Consider the following 23,601-nt stretch of genomic DNA (forward strand, 5'->3'; position numbering starts at 1 on the left):
GTTGGTTTGCTGGTATCTGTGGTGCTCCTTGGCTGGTAGTCCCCACCTTCATCTTTACACGGCCTCCTTTTGTGCATGTCTCTGTTCAAATTTCCCCTTTGATAAGGACACCAGGCACATTGGATCAGGGGCCACCCTCATCTTATTTAACTAACTTCATCTACAGGAACCCTATATTCAAATAAGACTAAATTCACAGATACTGGGGGGGAAGGTCTTCATCATATGAGTTCCGGTTTGGGGGACACAATTCAACCTACAACAGGAAGTAGCAGGAGTGAAGGCCCAGAGGAGCAAGAAAATGAGTGAACAAAATGAGTTGAACTGGGCCCCACAGGTTTGGGGGAGGATATGGGCGCTAATTGTAGACACACAGACACACAGACACACACACAGACACACACACACACAATCCAGGGCATGTTATAAGGTGGAGAAAACAGTACTTTTGTGGGGGGATTGTTGAGACAGGGTCTCACTGTGTAGTCTAGGCTGACCTCCAACTTTCCATCCTCCTGCTTTAGCCTCCTTGGTGCTGGGATTACTGGCAAGCCTTACCATGTCTAACATGAGAAAACTGTAGTTATGGGATCTCTGGCAGAAAGAGTGGGTAGAATGAATGCTTCGGTGAGTATTGAAGGGATCCCTCTCTGAGTGTTGATGGGGCCACCCTCCATGTCCACATCACTCTAAGGCCCTCAGGGAGGGAGGGCTATGCACTCAGCTTGCTGTGGTACAGTTTGAGGTCAGAGTGCAAAGGAGAGCCAGAAGGCTGGAGTGTGCACACCCTTTCCCTCTCCCCACCCACCTGTTGCCTCTTACAGGCAGCCCCTCCTTGAAGTGAATGTTTAGAAAGTATTTAACAAAGAGAGTTGGAGGGGTGTGACATTATTGGATGGCCCAGGTGTGTGGGTTTGGCCTGGGAGATGGGCAGGGAGAGGAAAAGGGAGGGCAGTGGAGGTCTGGAAGACCAGGTCAGGGGTCATGAACATTTTGAGGCTGGCCTTGAGGATGGAGGGGTGGGAAGAAGACTCAACCCACTGCAGAACGAAGGCTGGGGGTGGAGCCTGGTCCCAGAGTTTGCTCTGTCTCTCTCTCTCTCTGGATTCCTCCTTAGGTGGGTGACCCCCATGTGTACCCCTCTCTTCTCTGTGTCTTGGAACTGAAGACTGCCCTGCTGGAGGCTCTGTAGAACCACATGGCTTCAGAATCCAGGATGCCCATCTGTTCACCTGAACCAGAGCCCAGGGCTGGGGCTGGGGCTCCGGTGGGGGGGGTCCATCCCTCTGCCCCGCAGAGCCCTCATCTGCTCAGGTGTCTGACTTTGCTCACTCCTCTTCCCTTTCTGGTGATGAGAAGCACGGTGGGCCCTCCTGGGAATGGTGGGACTCCCCTGCAGCAGCGTCTCTTCTTTGGTCCCAGATGAAAGGCCCCCATGCAAATCCTGGAGAATGAAACCACTTCCCTTCCCCCGTGATGTTCTTCTGAGGGGGATATTACCGTCTGGAGCTTCGCAGGAAAATCATGAGTCAGTCAGCAGTGAGGAGCAGGACTGGCAAGAGAGAGGAACCTGGTGATTATGCCATTAATCCCCCTGGAAACGCTGGCTGGCTGCTGGCGCACTTCCTCTTGAGTAGGGTGGGAGGCCTTCCCTGCCTGTGGGACCAAGGACTGTGGGAGGCGGGGGAAGGAGAGGCCTAGTTGTAGGCTTGGCCCTCAGTAGCCCTGGTGGCCCCACTGAGTTCTTTACTCCCTGGAAGACCAAATTGGGCCACCTCCCTCTAGAGTGCTCGGAGGAAGCCCAGAAAGCTGGCGTTGCTTCCATGTATCAAGCCTTATCAGTGGCCTTTCTGCCCTGGCTCCCCTCCCCGCACTCAGGCCTTTACAACTGCTGGTTCTCCTCACAGAATTTTCCAGAAGTCTCCTCACAGCCTCCTGCCAGTCCATTCCTGGGTTTCCTTTGCAGGGAGACCTTCCCACCACCCCAAGCTCCTCAGCCCTTACCCCCTTTATTTTCCACAGTACATTTTACCCTGCCACATTATTCTGTCACCAAATAGTTTATTGTCTTTGTATCCATCTTCCTATAGCAGAAATTAATAGAGGCCCTTGGGGCAGGGCCTCTATTGGGTGTTCAGTATTGAACTTCAGCACCCAGCTTCATGTGGCTGTTTGATAAATATAGAATAATATAATAAATATTATATGTATTATCATATAATAAAATAGAATGGAAAAAGGAAAGGTGCCCTCAGTGTGAGGTACAATGGCAGTGATTTGTGAATTAGTAATAGATAATTCACTTTATTTCACAAGCTTGGCTTGGTGTAAAAGAAATTACATTCAAAATTTTTTATGTAATTCAAAATATGATTGGATATTATGCATCAGCTGGTGGAATTTTTGTTGTTTGTTTTTATTGAGACAGGGTCTCAGACTCAATCCTCTTGCCTCAGTGCTGGGATTACATGTATGTGCCACTATGCCTGGGTAGGAAATTTTAGCTTACCATTATTGAAGTATCTTCCTTCCACCTCCTCGAGTTATGTGAAGACTCTGGAGGTCTTGTGTGGAACAAGAAAGTAGGAAGACTGTCTGGGTCACACTGGCCTCAGCTGATCTACCCTCCGCTTTCTCGAGGCTTCTGGAACCCAGGCCCAACTTCTGAGGTGGCCCAGGCAGCCTGCAGTCCCTTCTGAGTGGGATATGGTAAAAGGACCCCAAAACACAACTGTGGGCTTCCTGGTCCTGAGGAATCTCCTCCTGGACTGAGGCCTCACCACTTCCTCCCCTCCCCAGACCTAAAGGCACCTGCTTTCCTCGTCCCTCCAGTACAGTCTAGTTTCTCCAATGGAATTTCAAGCTTTTTAGCCCCCACCACCCAGCTGGTCCTAAAGGGAGAAGATGAAAAAACCCAAGCCACCTTCCAGGGATGGGGAGGCTAAAACACGAATGAGTAGTTCAATAGATTATCCTCACACAAAAGTTAAGTACTCATGTTTGTGAATGATTTTCTCCTTTTATTATTTTTTTTCAAATAGAACCTAGTCAAGGTTATCCTGGCAATAACAGCATCATTTGTATTGCTATTGTACACTCTGTTAAATGGGTAGGAGAAGGGTGTTATGGGCAGGACTCTGGAATTACACTTGCCTGGGCTACCCTTGTGGGCATCTATCACAATGGAGAGCAAGTCTGGTGTGTGAGGCCAAAAACTTGGGAGTCACTGACCAAGCACCCAAGATGGGAAGACCCTAAGGTATGCTGTGTGCAGCAACTCCTGGGACAGGGTCCAGAATGTTGGTGGCTGGAGGACTGAACCGAGAGGACTTCTGGGTTTCAGGCCAATTTCAGTCACCAGCTGGCTGAGAGCTAACTTCCCACTCTGTGCCTCAGTTTCCTCAGCTGTGAGAGATGGGCACTGCCTCCCTCACAGGATTGAACATGATAATGTAGGTGGGGGTTGCCAGTGGGTGGTCCTCAGTATCCCGCATGACATGTTTGGTCTACACAGCATTTTCAAGTTTCAATTAATTGATAGCATATAAAAATTGGAAAATTTAACAACTCTGGCTTCCCAGCATCCCTTGGAAAGATGAAGGAGTCAGTACCATGAGACTGACTCCATGCATTCTCCAGTCCTTACTGCCTTTACTTCATTCCTTCTCCCTCCCCCTCTCTCTTTTTATTTTGAACTCAGGGCCTGCAACTTGAGCCACTCCACCAGCCCTTTTTTGTGATGGGTTCTTTTTGAGATAGGGTCTCACAAACTGTTTGCCCAAGCTGGCTTTGAACTGTGATCCTCCTGATCTTTGCCTCCTGAGTAACTAGAATTACAGGCATGAGCCACTGGCGCCTGGCCTCATTCCTTCTCTCGATGTCTTTGCTTCATTCCTTCTCTGTCTGTCCCCCTACCTCCTATACTCGTGTATTGGCTCCTTGGTGGAAGAGAAGCATTTTGTGGTAGCATAAAATATTGATGTATGGTTGCAGTTTTGTTGGACGTTTTAGCCAGATGTGTTACACTCTATAAGGTCCAAGGACAGTAGGAGGATGGCCTGTCAAGGAAAAGATTGGGCTTTAGAGATTACTGTCATAGATGAAAGTGGCCTTCTCATGGTTAGGACAGGATCCTTCAGGAAGGTAATGGGACCTGTTCTTGAGTGACTCATGGCTTGAGACTAAGTTGACTCCAGTAAAAGAAACAGATTTATCTTTGTTCTTGGTCAAGACTTGAATTAGGAAGGGCTTTCAGATCAACTGCTGTAGTCCTTCTGGCTGCTGGTCCTTGGAGTTTCTGCCTTTCACCTGGGCTAGGGCTCTCCTGGTAAGGCAAGGGGAGAAGAAGGGATATGGGCTGGGTGAGCTCACAGTGGCTCCCTGGGAATTTGGGAGCAGTCATTCAGGAGACAGGTGGACAGCTGCATCTTCAAAGTTCCACTGTGAAAAGGCTGTCCTGCTTTGTTTTTTCATTTTTCTTTTTGGTTTTACACTAGTATCAACCATCATCATCATCATCACCATCCCCCTATTTGAGCAACACCAAAAGAGTTACCAAATTACCAAAGGGCTTCTTTTGTTTTTATATAGAAAAAATAGTATTATTATTGAAGAAGCATTAAATCAGACTGTGACTGATGGTAATCACAGACAATCTGCTAAGAGATTGTAGACAGAAAGAAACAGAGCCAAGCAGATACAAGCCATTATAGATACAGCTTCTGAAGGTAAACTATTAGTGCTCAAGTACTTGGCAGAACCGTTTGTCACATATAGTTTGTCTTCACTTTACCTGGTGTTATAGTTTGGATCTTGAGTGTCACCGAAAGACCCATGTGTTGAAAGCTTGGTCCTCAGCCAGTGGGACCTTTAGGAGGTAGAGCCTGGTGAAAGGAAGTTAGGCCTTTGGGAATGTGCCCTTGAAGAAGGTATTGGGACCCCAGCTCTCCTTCCTCTCTCTCTCTCTCTCTCTCTCTCTCTCTCTCTCTCTCTCTCTCTGTTTCCTGGCTGCTATGAAGTGAAAACAGTCCTCTTCTGCCATGCACTCCTGTCATGATATACTGTGCTGCCACAGGCCCAAAACAACAGGGCCAAGTGACTACGGCTAGAAACCCCTGAAACCATGAGTCCAGATAAACCTTTTCTCTTAAGTTGATTATCTCATGAATTTTGTCACAGTGATAGAAAACCGACTGTGTTGGCTCATTGGCTTTATACAGAGGAGAACCCACTTCTCAAACCTCTCTTATGGGAGGTTAGTTTTGCAACTTGGAGCAAGGCACCTAGTGGAGCCTGGAGGGTGAGGGTGCTACCTTCATTGATTTTTACATTTCAAAGAGACTTCTTCAAGTTCTTTGAGAAAGATGTCCCTGATCACAAAGCTGAGAAAAGTCCTGTCTAGCTTTGAAAGGGGTTTATATCCATTTGAAAGCCAAGAGAAGGTGCTTAGGAGTGTCCTGAAGTAAGAAAAAGGAAGGGAGCAGACTTTCATATCTGTTATTGTCTTATTTGAGAAAGTTCAGTAATTATTGAGGGTTTACTGTGTACCTCCAAACAATTTATAAAGTTGTCTAGGACTATTATTTTATCAAGATTAGCATTACTATATTGTTTTGAGTTCATCACATTGTTCCTTTTATGTGATTCTAAAAATAACACATGTTCATTGTAATATTTTCAGAACAAAGAGACGTAAAAAAGCAGAAAAAGTTCTCATAATCCAAACTGAGAGACATACTAACATTTTAGAATGTTTCCTTTCATGCTTTCCTGTAAGCATTTTTTAAGTGAATGAGTTAATAGTGAATTTACATATGTTTTCTAATTTTTTTTTCTTTTGTTGCCATGTGGTTCAAAACCTCTTCGTATATATGACATTGTGGTAGTCGCATGGCCACTCATTAATTAGGGGCACTATGGTCTCCAGCCTTTTCCTAGTGGTGGCCTTTTGGGAGGTTTGGTGATGAATAAAAGACTCTTGCCAACAGTGTATGTGGTTCAGACCTCTCTGTGACTTTGATCATTTTCTGATGATAAAATCCTGGAAGAGACATTGTTGGGATGAAAGATACAAGCATTCTTAAGTCTTTTGATACATATTTCCAAATTTTCTTCTAGAAAAGTGATATCAGTGACCCACTCTTGTATTAACATTACATAAATATTACATATATTTTGTCAACTTGATAGGTCAAAAGTGATTATATTATTTTCATTTGCATTTCTTTGGTTACTAGTGAGATTAAACCCACATCAAGGGCTGGGGATGTAGTTCCATGGTAGAATGCACCGGATGTACCTGCAAGTCCCTGGGTTCCATCCCCAGCACTATAAGAAATTTAAAAAAAAACTATAAAAGAAATAAAAATAAATAAATATAAAAGAAAGTGATACATACACACATACACACACAATTCAAAAACTATTCTCACCTTGTCCACCAACCACCCTGTTATCTTTTCTGGAAGCATACATTGAGTTAAGTGCATATTTATTACATAGAAGTTTTTTAATATACTTATTAGCATTTATATATCTGCTTTTGTGGGCTGTTTATATCCTTAGGTCGAGGGTTACATTTGTCCATTTGTGGTTCTATAATGAAATACCCAAGGCTGGTATCTTTGTAAAGAAGAGAGGTGTATTTAGCTCACAGTTAGGGAAGTTCAAGAACTTGCATCTGGTGCTGGTCTTCTTGCTGGCAGAAGGCTGAGATGGTGCAGGGCATCACATAGAGACAGGGAAGGCACATGTAACTCCTCTGGTCTGTCTCTTTCTTCTTATAAAGACGTCAGTATTCAAACATGGGGCTCCACTCTGATGTCCTCAATCTAATCAGGATTTAATCAAAGGGCTCCCCTCTAAACACCAGAGTCAGATTAAGTCTCCACCTTCTTAATACCTCACAATGGATATTAATCAACACATGAACCCTTGGGGGACACAAACCATATCCAAACCGTAGCAAAGGTCATTCCTCTCCTTTGACAAATAAGGAAACTGAGGTTCAGGAGATTAGATGCCAGGAGTCATGCTGCTACCTCTGGAAGCAAGCATCACTTGGAGGTGAGGCCCTGCTTGGATGATTTTCAGAGCTCCGGAGAAAACAGTCACCTGTGTGGCTAGGGCAAGGGAGCATACACTGTTGTGGTGTGTGAGTGACTGACAGGTACCAGGAATGCCTTCTTGTCTAGAAACTTCTCCCTCATCAAACTGGCAGGGCTGCCAGAAATCCCAGCAGAGGCTCCTCACTGAGAACTAGCAGAGTCTGAGGTTAGCCCTGCTGGGGTACCGTGCAGGGACCTCCTCCAGCTCTTGGCCTTTCTTGTCCCACATACATTACCCCTGAACTGTCTAGGACCCCAATTGTGCTCAGGTGGTTACTTTCAGTTATCAGTTACAAGCAGACTGTTGGCCCTGTAGGCAACAGTGGTGTCTTCTAGTGCTGCTAACGAAGACCATTCAGAATTGTGTAGGGAAAGACCACCATTCTTCTGGAGCAATGAGCCACAGGTCAGTGGATATTTTAGCCACAGGGGATAGCCCCTGTGCCTCTTCAAGTCATGCCTGTCCTTGCCTGGTGCCCCTGACAAACTGCTGGGATATCTAATGTAATCCTTGTCACTTGGGATGGGAGTTTGACTGGGGACACCTCTGTGGCCACAGTCCCCTTACCCACCGGGAAGGATCGGACTCAAGAAGCAATTGGTTTGTGCCCAGCTGCTTCCTCCCTCTGCTTCTTCCCCTTTTCTGGGACTGATGGCAGTGTTCGGGCCAGCTGGTCAGGAAAGGCATGAAGTCTTGGGGACCAGATGGGAACAGCTGCCTGTCTGTCCTCTATTGACCTGAGGATGTGGGAATGACGGTGGCTTTGTCTTGCTCTTTAAAGCCCACAAGGACAGGGCTTGTAAGGACAAGTTTCAGTTTCATTTTGTCCTAGGGCACCTGGTCAGCCTTTTAGTGACCTCTGTGTAAGGTCCTGGGCTCTATCATCAAGGCTGTGATTTCCTTGTGGAGCCCAAGTGTCTGCAGTGCCTAGTGCCCAGTGCCTGTGCCCCACAGTCTCAATCTGTTTTGGCTCAGCTTCCCTGGTGACTCCAGCCTCTGAGTGGATGCTCGCTGCACTTGGCCCAAACCTACCATATGCTAACCAGGTGCTCTGTTGTCAGTCTACACTCCCAGCCTCCAACCATATGCAAAGGCAGAACCTGCTATTACCCTTGTGCCAGGAATGGAGAGCTGTGGGTGTGCCAGTGTCCCCTACAACAGCAGATTGTCTCCGCCTGCCTTCTGTGCCAGAAGACCCACGTTAGAAATCTGTGACTTAGGGTCGTCAATCAGATTGGAAAAGATCTCAGAGATGGATTGGTCCAGGCTCTTCATTTTATAATACTCTGTGGTTTGTTTTATTTAAAGACTTCATTGCTAGGCTGGAGGAGTGGCTCAAATGGTAGAGCACCTGCCTAGCAAGTGTGAGGCCCTGAGTTCAACCCCCAGCACCACCAAAAAAAAGGCTTCATTGCTAAATGACCTACAGCAATAGCCCCTGTGATGATATTATGAATACTGGATAATAGAAACATCATTTTAGTTGTTTTTTATTATAAAAATTTATTAGGATATATTCATTATGGGGGGGATTCATAGTGACAGTTCCGATTAGGTTTATGTTGTACATTGGTGAGTTCACCCCCATTCTCTCTCCCCCCATCCTGTCCCCGTCCTACTTAAAGCAATTACAAGAGGTTTCTTTGTTCTATTTCATAAAAGTATATGGAGTCCATCAGCTATCTACCCCCACTTTAATCTCCTCCCCCTTTTAGTTGTTGTTTTGAAAGAGCATGGGGAACACAGGGCTAAAGGAGAGAAGAAATCCTGGACCTGGAGTTGTACGGAGGCTTGAATGCTTCTGCTCTCTACAGTAGCTGGGCAGTTTATGAATCTAATCTCTCATGGCCTCAATTTCCTCATCTGTGAGATGGGGATAATAATAGCTACCTGCAAGCTCGTAAGAGGGTTAGAAAGAGCAATTAACCTTGCACACTGCCTAAGCATATATTTTAAAATCCGTCAGCATTCATTTTAATAAGCTAATAGCTCACAAATTTCAAAAGATAATAATGGAGGTAATTCCACTGTGATAGGAATTCCTCCTGTTTTAAAATTGCTTCTCTGAGATGTGATTGATTTTTGTCTTGGTCGTTAGTGCTGAGAACCATTGCCTTGAGGGCTGGGGGTTCAATCCCACATCTGAGGGTTGTGAGGGTTACACAACAGGGACCTGGCTGAGCCTGGTTGTTGTCAACAATCACAACGACAAGAGGAAAGCTGAGCCTCAAGGAATGTATTCCAGGCTTTGTAACTGGAACATCTAGATGGAAGCTATTTTAATTTCATCAGGCAAGTAACTTTTGAGGAAGTATGGGCATTAGGTGGCACTATAAACTCTTCAGTGTTTGAAGCTTCTAAATAATCACTCTTGAATAAATTAGTTTCTATAGTTCTTTTAAGATAGATTTCATTAGGTCTAAGCTAGCATTCCTCAAAAGCTTAACTTGCAAGGTGCAAAAGGAAGGTGCCAAGATGCTGCATGGCTGCTCTCAGCACCTCCAAAGCCTTGGTAGTAGTCACGAGTTAGCACAAACACTTCATTAAAAAAATTCTTTTAACACATATTTTTGTAATGAAAATATGGAATGCAAGAACCTGGAGAACAATGTAAGAAACATCATGTAGAAGTGACTGAGAGTGAGCAATATGAACATCCTACCGTGTTAATTTCAAATGTTTTCCTTCTTTTAAAATAAACCAGACAAAACCAAAACAAGCATGGTACCACTTAGCACCCGATTTTGCCCTATCTTGTTGGCTGACGTTTTCAGGCGTGTTAATTTAGTTGTTCATTAATGTTTTCATGTGTGCAGGTTTAGATCTCATGTGTGCTATTTTTTATGTTAGTATTTCATGTGTGGATGGGGATGTAGCTCAGTGGTAGAGCACTTGCCTAGCATGGGCGATGCCCTGAGATGATCGATCCCCAGAACCACAAGAAATCAGTTAGAAGCCAGTCTGGGCTACATAGAGAGATCCTGCCTCAAATAATATTAATAATAAAATAATAAATAATCATGTGTTAGTTTAGTCTCTCAACTTTATGGTAAGCATTTTGAAACAGGTCTTTGCTCTCTGTTGTCCCTTGTCCCAGTGACTCACACAATATCTGGAGTGTCATCTGGAGTGAATACATTTCTCTTTCCTTTGTTATCCTCCTCGTACCTTCAAACACTTTCCTCACGGGGTTCAACTGGCTAGTCACAGACGGCACCTACACTTAGCGCAGGAATAGAATTTAAATTGAAAATGACGCGATTAGTTTTTTAAGATAAGTCAGAAAACATTGCTAGACTAAAAGAAGGAATAAGCTTTAATTCCATGAACAAAAGTAGCCAGTAATCATATAAGGGTATGAAACCTTATAAAAGCAGGGCTACTAATGTACATCCCCTTTTGTAGTCTGACTTTTCAAAATTTCTTTTATAACGAGCACCTTTCATTTCCTTCTTGAGGACTGTAATTGATGCCTGCTAGTGGTCTCTTACTTCTACAACCTGGGAGGGACTGTCTCCTGTGGGTGACACAGTGACAGTGCGGCTAGCTGACGTTTTGTGCAGGCTGTGGGAAAGTCTTGCTGGTCAGATTATTTTAAAAGAGCCCGTGAGCATCCTGGACTGGGAACTGATTTGAGTGTGCTCATAAGCCACCTAATTTGCAAAATTTCAGATGGAAATGTTTCCCTAGCCCTATAGGCAGCCTGGTAAAGGCTTTTACAAATAAAAGTTTTTAGAATCATACATCCTTGAGATCTTGGACAGGTTCCTAACCTCTCTAAAGTGTGTTTTCCATCATCTATAAGTGGGACTAATGAGACTTTTGGCACTGCTGGAGTAGGGTCCATAGTGAGCACTCAACAGATGTCTCTTCTGAATAAACCAAACTCAGAGGCTCACCAAGCAATGCCTCACTGATCTCTTAAATAGTGAAACGTAACCACTTCAATAAATAAATGAATGAATAACTACAAAATCAGACCAAAATCGAATGCTGCTGTTTTCTGAATGGACTGAGAACCGATGGGCATTTCTGCCTTGACTTCAGACTTCTGTGAGTTATATCTATTCCTTTCCCAGGCTGAGCTCTCAGTGCTACTGAGATTGAGAGGGTGAAAAAGGAACCAGCAGTCATTCAACAAAGCATCGATTGAGTGCCTCATGTATGCAGCTCTCTATTAGCTGAGCACATGGGAAGGGAGCAAAACTTCCAAGGAGCAGTGGGCATTGAAACTGATGGTTCAGCTGCGTGACATTTTTGGTCAAGGACTCTGGAGACATTTGAGACAGTTCCCTCTCTTGAAAGATTGGAACAAGTGGCCACAAGAGGTGCAGAAACTCAAGTAGGGGCGTCAGCTTATAGTGGGGTGCAGAGACTCAACAAGGAGCTTCAGCTCATAATTAGGTTGTGGACAGATCTGCTTAGGCACCCATCTCTGTCCCTGTTTCCTTAGTGGAGAGGCTATTTATTATTTAGGTTTTATGAAAATGTTTTCTACTTTTTTCATCTGTCTCTGTATATTGTTCTGTGACAGTAGTTCCCACACCAGAATAATTTTGCTTCCAGGGGACACTTGGCTATGCCTAGAGACTTTTTATTTTTCTTTTGAGACAGAGTCTACATAGCCTAGGCTAGCCTTGAACTTACAATCCTTTTGTCTGTGTCTTCTAAGTGCTGGGATTACAGGCGTGCACCATTATACCAGCCCCTGAGACATTTTTGATCGCCACAACAGAGGGCTGGGCTTGAAGTTCGGCTGGTGTCTAATAGCAGAGACCAGGGATGTTGCTTAACATCCTATGAAACTCAAGACAGTCTCATAACAAAGAACTCTCCAGCCACAGTGCCAGCTAGAGAAAGCTTGTCTCAGGTGAACATGTGGGAACCAGCCTTTTCTTCTTAGCCATCTCCTTTGAGCTGGTTGGTTTCCCTCTTGAGAGACTGGAGGATCCAATGTACCTTGCAGCATTTGGAAGCTAGATACACTCAGCAGACTTCAGGTGCCCCCAGCTGTTTCCAGTGCAGAGACTCTGCTTGTGAGGAGAACGGTGCAGAACCTCCCGTGTCAGTTACCCCAGGGAGCAAGCCTGCTGCCATCTGTGGTGTGACTGCTTGGACTTGGGAAGGGGAACTGGGTGTGTGTGTGTGTGTGTGTGTGTGTGTGTGTGTGTGTATATGTGTGTGTAGTGGGGACAGTTTGTCTAACTGCCCCGTATGTGTAAGACTATGTCTGACTTAATATAGTCCTCTTGCTTTTGCCATCTTGCACACCCACTATGGTGGCCCTTGGCCCCTCCCATGTCTGAGCCTTTGGGCGTTGTGCCCTCCAACTAGATCTGCTTCTTGGAGATCATTGGGATTCTGCTTCCTGTGCTCTAAGTCAATTACCCATCTGCCTGTCATCTTCTAAAATGTTATTGCTAGTGTCTTCTGTCACCTCCTTTCCTCGCCAATGTCCACATGTATTGCTTTGCTGTCATTTTCATCAAGTGTGGGGAGAGAGTGGAGAGAAACACTGTTACGTCCTTGTTTCCTTGAGCTGGGAGTGGCATCCTTATGTACTGGTTTAAAATCCTTGAAGTGTACTTCGCCTCTGTGCTGGCGACTGGAGTTCTTTTGGCTTAAGTGTCTAGAGGCAGGAATTGAGGGATGGCACCATGCAGGGGATTGAAGAGTTGTATGTTCTTAATCTCACTGAGCCTCACTTTCCCTGTGTGTAAAATGTGTGATCTCAGCCCTGTAGTAATGATGAAAGGGTGGATGCAGGAGAGCAGAGACACTAGACGGGTGCAATCTACTATCGTCATTCTTGTGGTTGCAGTCTTCACCATTGTTTACAACAAGTATATGGTCAAGGTGATGTGTCTCATGGGCACCATGACAGAATGTGGCTCTCTGATAGACAGGCTGAACCCAACAAATGAGTGTGTGTACCGACTGCCTCGTTTTCTTGCCAGAGGCCTTCAGTTCGGTTGGCAGAATGGTGACCAGCTGGCCAATTGGACGGGGTTCTTTAATGTCACCGATGACCCAGCAGTGCAGAGCAGCAGTGACTCCAGCTCCAGGTACAGAACCCAGAAAATGGCAGGGAGGGGGGAGCCTATCCTGTGGGGACCCTGCAGTCCCTGCCTGATGGCAGAGCTGCCATTGGGGAAGGAGTGCCTTGTCCCAGTGGCTCACAGCTTGCTGCCTGTCCCCATTAACTTCAGGGATGAGTGGAAGTGAAGGGTGAGGGGGTAGGACCCAAACCCCAGCAATGTAGGGACTCACTGGCCCCTCTGGGTGGGGTGACGTGGGGGAGTCTGGGTCTCAAGCCTCCATTTGAAGCTGTGTCCCCACAGCAGGGATTTCAGAAGTCAGCTGGCAAGTATGTGTGTGGGTATGTGGATGGCACCAGGGGTGGGTGTTGTGAGGGGTTTCTCTGCTCCTCTGAAGTCCAGTGCCCAGTGAGGCTGCCCTTTGACTGAGGCAAGGCCACTTGCATTAAGACAGTCCCAAGAGGTGACATTTATACCATCACATGATTATTTCCTCTTGATCTGTTGCATTGTTTGGAGCTAAAGCCAGTGACGTAGGGTACTCTGCTTGCTGTGGAGTAGGAGCTCAGTGGTATCTGTTAAGTGGGTGATGGAATACTCGCAGGTGAGACCACTCCTTGTCCAGAGGGATTGTGGGGAATTTCTGCAGACAAAGCAGAACGCTATTTTTTCTTAGTTGTGGCTGGAACCTACCCGCTGAGGGTTTCTAGGGGCTCGTTAACTTGTTTGGTTCTTTAATTTTTGTTATTTCTAAGCCTGGGCTGACTCTCAGATCCACTTCCCTCCAAAAGAAGCTTGGGCTTTCCTTGAGGTTAATTTTGACCCCTCAACATGTATTTGATCCTTCAGAGAAGCAATAATGAGTTTTTCAGGGACCCCCAATAGGTATGCTTTTGTTAAGTGCTTTCAAAGTGTAAAGGTGACTGGGATGTCAGAAACCAAGAGGGCTGATGCCCACAGAGCAGCCTGAAAGTGTGAGATGGTCACACACCATGACCAGGCCTTGATACTGGCCTCTTGGACCACAGTTCTTCCTCCATATGGGTAGCAGGAGCCCTGGCCAGCCACACAGCCCCTGGGATGTCACAGGGAAGGTGAGTGATCCACAGTTGTCCTTCAGATGTTGAGTACCCCATGCTCATGTGTCCGCTGTGTGTCCCGCCTGCCCAGATGGGAGGTGGTCTAGGTGAGTGAGCAGGTGTTCACCATCCGGGGAAGCCTCATGGAAGAGGTAGATACTTGAAAGGCTTTGATTGGAAAATGCTAGATTGAGCAAAAGGACACTCTGGGAGGCTGCTTCTGGACAGATGTCCCCAGTCAGAGGCTGACACCATTACATGGATTCTGTCCTTAACTTTCTCTGTTGCTAGTGTCTCCTGCCGCTTCCTTAATGTCTGCTCTCACTCTCTTCCCTTCTTACCTTTCCCTTTCTTCCTGTTTCCTTTTTTAGCCCACCTTTCCTTCTCTCTCTCTTTCTCTCTTTCTTTGTGTGTGTGTGTGTGTGTGTGTGTGTGACTGGGGTTTGAACTCAGGGCTTTTCACTTGCTAGAAAGTTGCTCTATCATTGAGCCATGCTTCTAACCCCTTTTGTTCTGGTAATTTTGGGGACAAGGTCTTGCTTTTTGTCTAGGCTAGCCTGGACCACAATCCTTCTGTGTTACACTTCCTGCCATCACCAAGACCCAATTTTTTTTTCTCATTGAGACGGGATCTCACAAACTTTTTTGCTCAGGCTGGCCTCCAACTGCAGTCCTCCCAGTCTCAGCCTCCCATGTAGCTTGGGATGACAGGCAAATGCCACCACACCCACCTTTTGGTCAAGATGAGGTCTTGATAACTTTTTACCCGGTCTGCCTCCAACCACATTCCTCCTGATATCAGCCTCTCAAGTAGCTAGGATTACAGGCATGAGTCACCAGTACCTGGCTTGGCCCACCTTTCTCCTTCCTTTTCTCATCCCCCTTGCTCTTTATTTTCTCTTCCTCTCCTCCTCCAGATGACTCGGGACAGCGTCTCTTTCCCTGTCACTGGAATCCCTCAGAGTAGGAAACATTGCTGGGTTCCATCAGTTTGGTTTTGGAATTCAAATGCACTTTATTCAATGTCCAATGTTCAATTACCAGCTGAGTTGACTTCCTTTTGGAAAGCTGCCATTTAACCAAGAACTCCCTCTGTCCACACATCCCAAATTTCTCTGGGGACAATTCCAATTTCAAATATCAATTGCCAGTTGACCCTCAAGGTACCCCCATATGAGAAAGACTGCAAAATGTTTTGTTCCCATGTATGGGAAATAATGGTTAATGTAATCAGAACTGAACCACATGTGGGAGAGTTTTCACCTTGGTGAGTAAGCAGCTTGTGCCTTCTTTAAAATGAGTTGGACAGCAACTGACAGCAGATTTCCAGGGCCTGGAGAAGGACCTAACAAGGGAGGACCTACTGAGTACATCATATTCATCATCCCCATTACCAGTTCTGCATGTGGGATGGGCTGGAGAAGACTCTTCATAGTGTTAGTCGCCTATTGAATAATTCAGTGTGTGTCATATTTTGCTATCTATAGTTGTATGGTGTGTGGAAATACAGTACAATCTGTCATCATTTATTATTAACAGGGCTGGAAGGGAAGTCAGGTGGTACCAAATATAACCAGAGGATAAACAGGGGCAAAACAGCAAATGATTCACACATACTATGCTTAAACAGGAGCCACAAGGAGCTCCTGTTTAAGTCTGAATGATCAGGCTAGGAAACTTCCAGCTGGACCACAAAGAAGATCTATACCGGATAGATCTCATTGGGCACACACTGGGGAAACTCTGGGTTGAATTGGAAAGTGTGTAATTTAGAAAATACACACTGACTTCTAGTTTTGCAAAGGTCAAGTCTAGCTCTGAAAGTGTTGTCTAAAAAGCATCCTTAGAGGAACTGCTTCAATGAGCAGATAGGAATAATTTTTTGGCAGTACTGGGATTTGAATTCAGGGCCTTGTGCTTGCTAGACAGGCACTCTACCACTGGACCCATACCCTCAGGCTTTTTTTGCTTTAGTTGTTTTTTAAGTAGAATCTTGTGTTTTTGCCTGTAGCTGGCCTCGAACCATGATCTTCCTACCTAGACATCCCTTGTAGCTGGAATGATAGGCAAGTGCCACTCATAGTCAGCTTGACTGAAGTGGGGTCTTCCTAAGTTTTTGCCTGGGCTGGCCTTGAGTTGCCATCCTTACAGTCTCTGCCTCCTGAGTAGCTGAGTGTCTTGGCTCTCTAGCCTGGTTTAGCTCCCCATCTGCACAGTGACTGCTCTGGGGTAAGGGAAGGCAACTTCCCCACTTGGTGGCCTTGGTCTTGCAGGGTGGGCACCTGTTCCTGGGGATTCCGCTTTTTGAAAGGGAGTCCATCGTGGAGTTTCAGGTGTGGCAGTGAGGTGCCATTGGGCAGCACTCTGTATTGTGGCTGTAGACTAGCGTAGTGTGAGCCTTTGTGGTCAATTTTTACTTCAGTGGCAAAGGAAGGTGGGTAGAAAGGGATAGAGCTCTTGGGATCCATTCAACCGGGAAGAATTTGGAGAGAGTCAGGTGTGACAGAATGTTCTGAGTTGGGTGCTAGAAAAAAATAAACAAAACAAAAATGGCGGCTTTCCCTCTTCCTCTCGTGTACCAGATGTGGGCATCCTTCAGGCAGATGAGGCTGTCGATAAGGTAGCGTGGGGGTGTTGGTGAGGGGACTTCTCACATACGTTGTGCCATGAGCGACCTGATCCCTGAGATTTGGCACCTTAATTGAGTCTCAGTGAAGTCTCCTTGGCAAATGACCACTTACATGAGCTTTCTGTGCCTCAGTTTCTTCATCTGTAAACTGGGCCATTAACTCAGCTCTCTGATTGATATAAAGGAGGTCATATACTCCATAGCTTGCCAATGGCTCCACAGTTAAAAATCCTCACACAAGCCACTCCCACTCAGTCATAACTGGGGTCCCCTTCTGAATAGAGCCTGGCTTCAGATTAGCCTGTGACTCAGGGCATTGTCCTGGGGAGGTGGCATCTTTTCACCAGTTTGTTTCCTTGAAATTAAGGGGAAACCTGAATTAAACCTGAATTAAACTTTACCTACCTTTAAAATCACTAATTTTGGAGGTCACACAGCTGAGCAATGTATTTTTAGTCTCCCTCTAGCTTTGCTGTAGATAACACCTCTGATGTATGGGTCATGCTGATAATGGCTGCCTAGGTTACTTTTCAGGGACTTGAAGGCCAGTTTTGTCAAAACCACCAAACTTTTCACTTGGGCTTGCATAGTTGTCTGATGGGTGACCTTTTGATGTTAGCAGGCCCAAAACTCCACCCTGAGATCATACTGACACTGTCATTTTTTAAAGATGCATCCTATGGAGGCCATGACGATGTATTACGCATATGCAGACCACTCATATCCTCACCTCCAATCTCCTTTCTCTATGCCTTAAGTCACTCTGTTTCTTTATTCCACAAATAGCTCCAAACACTATCTTCAGGAAGACAGAGTTTTGAGACTTGCTCTCCAGTCTTCATACTGTGTCACCTTGCAAGTAAACTTTCCTGGAGAGCTAATGATTTCAGTTATTGACATACTGTACAGTGGATAAAACAGGGCTGCTTTGGTAACAGCCTCCTCTAGAAAGTGAGGAGTCTGGGTCAACCTTCTCACCCCAGTCTGTTCTCCCTTCAGCTGCCATCACCCACACTTCTTCTGTTCCCCATATCCCATGTTTCCTGCTTCCTTGACTGTCTTTAAGAACTTCATACCAGGTACTTGACAAAGGTAAGAGGCCTTGGGAAGGAGTGAGGATGGAAAGAAATAGAAAATAGAAAGAAGAGGGGCTTAGGTTGGGTTGGGAGGATCAGCATCCAACTGATAATCTTATCGGGGGCACTCAAAAGTGTTCTCTAGAACCTAAGACCTCTAGAAGCTCCTAGAAGCTCAATGTAACCTGATATTGCCTTACATCCTCCTTAATCAATGGCCACCAAGAATGTCCCGGGATAGTAGGTGATGGGGATGCACAACGCTGGCAAAGAGGCCATCTTCTAACACCTTGTTAGAGTGTGCCTCCTTGTGTTGAGGGTGAACCTTCCCTTCCTAATGCTCAGCTGGGCTTAGGGATTTGCTTTTCGGAGCCAGTTTCATCTCTTCTTCTTTCTGCTGCCCCTTCACACGTCAGAAGACGTCTCATTCTCTCCTCCCTTCCCCTGGACCCAGTCCTTCATACACTCCTTCTCATGGAGACTTCATGATCACCATTGCCAACGCCTCCCACTTTCTGTCTTGTCTCAGTTCATGTCCATGAATCTGCTATTGTCAAGGTCACTGATGACTTTCCATTTGCCAGATCAGTGGTGTCTTCCCTTCTTCTTTGAACTCCCTTAGCATTGGATGGAGTTGACACTAGTGTCTAGGAAAGATTCTCTCCTTTGAGCTTTCTGTCCCTGGGCTCCATGTCCAGATTTCCTCCTACCTGCAGATCTTCCTTCTCAGTCCTTCTGCCAACATCTGAATGTCAGAGCTGACCTCAGGCCTGTCCTCAGCCTTTTTCCTTCTGGTTCATGGAGAGGACATCTCATGGAATCCTCTGTCCTTTAACTCTGAATGTCTGTCTCTAGACCTGCCTTTGGTGTGCCTTTTGGACTCTTACCTGTTACCTTCTCTTGGATATCTGAGGTTCCCAGCAAACTTCCCATGGCCACTCACCTTTCCATTCACACTCTAAACCTGTCATGTCCCCACTTCCTTAATGGCTCCCTCACCCAACTCGTTGCTCAAGCTAAAGTTCTAAAAGTTGTTATAGATTTTTATCACTTTTATTTGCTAAGTCTTAGCTGTCAGCACACCCTGACATTTCCATCCCTAAACTACTCCTGAGTCTGTCTCCTTCTCCCTCAACTCCTGGTCACCTTCTCACACAGCAGAGTTTCTTCTCAAAGCTCACTCACCCCCTTTGCAGCCACTCTGTTCCCTGCTTAAATGCTCTGAGAGTCTCCATCTTGCTGGGTGCCTCACAAGCCCAATGTGGCCAGGTGTCACATACCGCTCTGACTTCCCCACCCTCTGCCCCAGCCACCTTGGCAGCTGCTATGACTGCAGCAACCTGGCTCTTGCTGCCCTCAGATCATTTGTGTTTACTCTCTGTTCTTCCAGCACATCTGCCTAGGGCTGCACACCTCTCTTCATGTCCTCTGTGCAGAGAGGACTTTCTTGACTTCCCACTGCCCACAGGTTCCCTCCAGTCTCCTACCCTGCCCTTGTTTGTTTTATAGCACTATATTGAATAAGTGTTTTATCATCTCCACGCATGGAAACTGGATAAGGGTGGGGATTTTTGCCTGGTGAGTTCATCACTGTATTTTGCCTGAAACAGTGCCTGGCCCACAGTGCAGGATCAGTAAATCAGCAGTGAGTGGAAGAGAGAAAATCCCTCCCCACCACTGAGGGACACTGGAGGAATCTTGTATAAGTCAGTGTTGTCACGGCCAGACAGGTGATGAGCTCAGAGGCTGGGGGCAAGGAGAAGGGAGGGCTAGAAGGCAGCCCAGGAAGCTGATACCAGGCTGACCTCTGATGGATGTGTATTTAACTAGGAAGACACAACAAAGAAGACCATCACAGACTCTGAGACTAATGGAGGAGATTCAGGAAGACTGAATCTCTGACCTGCACCAGGGTAGAGATGAGGATGACTAAGGAAGTAGAAGTGGCAAGATTTGGCAGGAGATGAAGGAGAAGGAGGCAACTAGGATGCTCCTTTGGGTTTTTTGGGGTGGGGGAAGGTGGTCAGACTCCACCAGGGGCAGGCAGGCCATGGCCAGTGCTGGTGTAGACCTTCAAAGCTGAGCTGAATTTTTTTGCAAGGGGAATTTTTAGGGCACCCTGGGTGGAAAATATCACTTCATAGGTATTCTTACAGGGAATTTACTGGCCACTGGGATGAGGACCCTGCAGATCTACTGGCTGCAGGAGGAAGTGTGAGTCTCAGCATCTGACTTTGCCTCTGACCACCAGTCCCCTCCCCATGGACAGATTAGCCACAGGATCACCTAGGGTGCACTCAGAACAGCAGGTCTTTCAAAAACAGCTCTGGCGATTCCCGGGGACAGACGAGGAAATTGTGACCCAGAGAGGACAGGTGAAATCTGAGGCTGCTGAGCAGGGCCACGAAGCAGCCAGGGTCCAGCCAGGGCTGTCCACCATGTGACAGTGTCTCCTCCTGGCCACCATGGTTTGCTGTAGTTTGTAGCTGAGCCCTTCCAGCCTCTCTGGACCTACTTTGGAAGACACACTGGTCTTTGGACCAGAGTGTACAAATTGTCAGGCTGCAATTTCCCAACTCTGATTTCTGTGTGTTTGCTGATGGGTGGTGTGCTGGCTCCAGATGACAGCTGTTCTGGCTCCAGAAATAGCATTGAGATCGATGAAGGGCTGTCACCCTTGGGAGGGGGTGGGGGCTGCTTACCATGAAAACCCCCAGGGAACTGTGGCTGCTAGAGTCAGGGAGAGGGGTTCAGTGAAGTGATTAAGACCCGGGCTTCTGGGTTCTCGAACACCACCATTTACTAGGTGAATGACCTTGGGCAAGGTGCTTTACCTCTTGCAGTGTGAGTTTCAGGTATAAAGTGGGGAAGTAATGCATGCCTCATAGGGCTGTTAAGGGTATTAAATGAGGCACAATTAAAGGGTCTGGTATCAGGCTGCCTAATACAGTTGTGCAAGATGGGCACTGCATAAAAGCAGTCAAAAAGTCAAGTGAGACTGAAATCCAGCTCACTTTCACTCCACCAGCCTTATTACGTGGCATGAGGCTTAATTAGTTTGGAGGTAAAAGGGTTTTTTCCTAATTCACACAGAAGTGTCATACGGGCTAATGGTGTTCCTTACCACTGTGGACTAAACCACTCTGTGGTTCTCTGAGGCTCTGCCTCAGGCTTAACAGGATCACAGGGTTCAGACTGCTGAGTTCAGGGGCACAGAGCAGGCTCCATGCCTGGGGACTGTTGACAGAGGCCTTATCAGCCTGCAAAGCTGGCGCCCATGTGTGGGTAGGTGGGGAGCTGTACCCAGGACCACCAAGGATCCCCTCTAGGCCTTCTGCATCGTCTTTTTAGGTAGTGGAGGCTGTTGAATGCTGCCCAGCCCTGTCCTTCACATTCCCTGTGGCCACAGGGACAGGGGCAGATGGATGTAGCTTGGTGCCAGCATTGGATTTGGCTTCTGAAAGCCAACTGACATTGGAGAGGAACTGGGCTTCTGGTATCACCGACTGGCTGGGACCATTTATACTTGTAGGTGCCAACCAGGGTTCCTCCCCTTTGAGCTGGGTAGAGATCATCTTTCTAGAACGGAAAGAAGAGAAGGTGACTCACTGGTGAAGCTAGTGGAGTTTGAGAAGGTTGGAAGGTTGCTCTCTTAGATTCCTTGCCAGGCAAAGGGGAAGCTGGGGACTTAAAAGCAAAGTACACTTATCAGTGATTTCCAATAATGAACGAATCATAACCCCGTTACGGGAAACTTATGAAAATACAGAAAGGCATTTTAAAAACTGCCCTTTATCTCATGACTCCGAGAAACCCCTGTTAACACCTCCTAGTTCTTCTGTTTCCCCAGGCATCGCCAAACGCATGTGGACTTCTTTATGGAGGTCAGTTTTGTGCTTAGCATTTTGCATTGGATGCTATCATGAGAGCATCTTCCCATGTCATTACACAAAACAACGGGAGCATCCTTTTCCTGGATGACTGCAGGATGGGCTGCATCCAACCACACGAGGATTTGTGTGGCTTCCTCCAGACGTAGTCCTTGCTGTCCTGTCTGAGACAGGATCTAGGGGTGACCCAGTGTGCTAATCCATCATCATTAGGGACCAAGCCACAGCAGTACATCCCCCAAAAGCAAAGCCCAGGAAGGCTGGAGAATTAGCCTTCCTGGTTATTAGCTTCCCCTTTCTTTTTATTTTTTGTAATTTTAAAAAATTAGGATAAATTCGCTGTACGGGAGAGATTCATTGTGGCAATTCCAAATAGACTTATATTGTACGTTGGTTAGCTCACCCCCACCATCTCTTTCCCCTTGTCTCCCTCCCCACCCCACTTCAAACAATTGCAAGAGATTTCATTCTTCTGTTTCATATAAGTATATGAAAACCATTCCCTCACCCTAATTTCCTTCGTTCACCTTCCCTCTCCCATGAGTACCCCTCCACACTGTACCAATTTTATAGTCCTGTCTTTATTAATTTCTAAGTCAATGTTCAAAGGAGTTTCTTGATGTATGCCCACTGTGGTTCATTCAACCCCTTCCATTACTCTCTTACCCCTTTACCTCCCACCCCCCATTTTTCAACAGTTTTCAATATGTATCCTTGTACCCTGTACCTGCACAGATGTTATGTTTTACAATATTGTTGATGCTCTATCTTTCTCCTTTCCTTTCCCTCCTTCCCCAAGTTCTATAGAGTAGTTCTACTATATATGAGTTTGTATTTGATTGTGTTTGTTTTTGTGTATATGTTTATCTTTGGGATCTATCTTCCACATGTGAGAGAAAACATGCAACCTTTGTCTTGCTTAACCTGTTAGCTCCTCTTTTTCAGATGGGAAAACTGAGGTGTCAGACCCAGGCATGGAGCAGTTTTGATGACTTGGCTGAGTGTGTTTTCTGGGGACTTAGGGATTGTGTTAATTGGGCATGGGAAGATGCAGATTTGGAAATGACCCAGGTGAGGGAAGGGGTTTGTACTCACAGATCCCTGGAGACAGGTCAGGGTATGTCACACAGAGCCCAATGAGAAGCACCAGGGACAGGCGGGAGACAGTGGAAGCATGGGATAAATGTGACCTTCTAAGGGGTCAGTAACTGGATAGGCAGGGTTTGCAGGCTCAGATTGGCCTGTCTGAAACTTTCTTCTGGCTCTGGGTGTCAGGGCAGTCCCTGGTTGCCTAATACCTGGTCCTGGGGTGATCAGGGCAGGGAATAAATACTGGACCAGAATGTGAAAGCCCAAGGGAGGAGGGGGCCTAGGCATTGCTCTGCATCTGTTGGGATGCACACAATAGGTATGCTCCTAGGCTCATGTGTTACTGTTTCTAGAGGCCCTGGGAGGGGCAGGCCTTCCAGGGTGGGCAGGGGCCCTGGGCCCAAAGCCTTAGAGTCTGCAGCAGAGTCAGGGTATCCAGGACACCCCAAGCCTGAGCAGGACTTAGCATGAGCTCCATCCACAGGGTAGCAGGAGGGATGTTTACTAAACTCAGCAGAAGGAAGTCACTGGAGCAGATGGTAGAGAAGCTGCCTGAGTTATTCATCCTTGACTCAGCTCTGCCATCATCCTGCTGAGGGACTGGAAGCCAGTGTCTGGCGTCCTGGGCCTCCCTGTGGCATCTGCTGGAAGCACTTGCCCTTTAGTTGCAGAAGAAGGGCAACAGCAGGAGTG

The 23,601-nt window shown here is 46.5% G+C and overlaps 1 protein-coding gene across 4 annotated transcripts in view; it reads left to right on the top strand.

Moving 5' to 3' along the window:
- Positions 1–23,601, top strand: part of St8sia5 (ST8 alpha-N-acetyl-neuraminide alpha-2,8-sialyltransferase 5) — a 74,941-nt gene that overhangs the window by 14,884 nt on the left and 36,456 nt on the right. For 2 of the 4 annotated variants that reach the window (XM_020169191.2, XM_074069880.1), the window contains exon 2: positions 13,065–13,172. The exons of the other annotated variants lie outside the window; for them this stretch is intronic. In XM_020169191.2, coding sequence (XP_020024780.1) covers positions 13,065–13,172 — 108 coding nt within the window. The remainder of the gene's footprint in view (positions 1–13,064; positions 13,173–23,601) is intronic. 4 annotated transcript variants of the gene reach the window in all.

This window comes from Castor canadensis, chromosome 4 (assembly GCF_047511655.1).
Source record: "Castor canadensis chromosome 4, mCasCan1.hap1v2, whole genome shotgun sequence".
Lineage (NCBI taxonomy): Eukaryota > Metazoa > Chordata > Mammalia > Rodentia > Castoridae > Castor > Castor canadensis.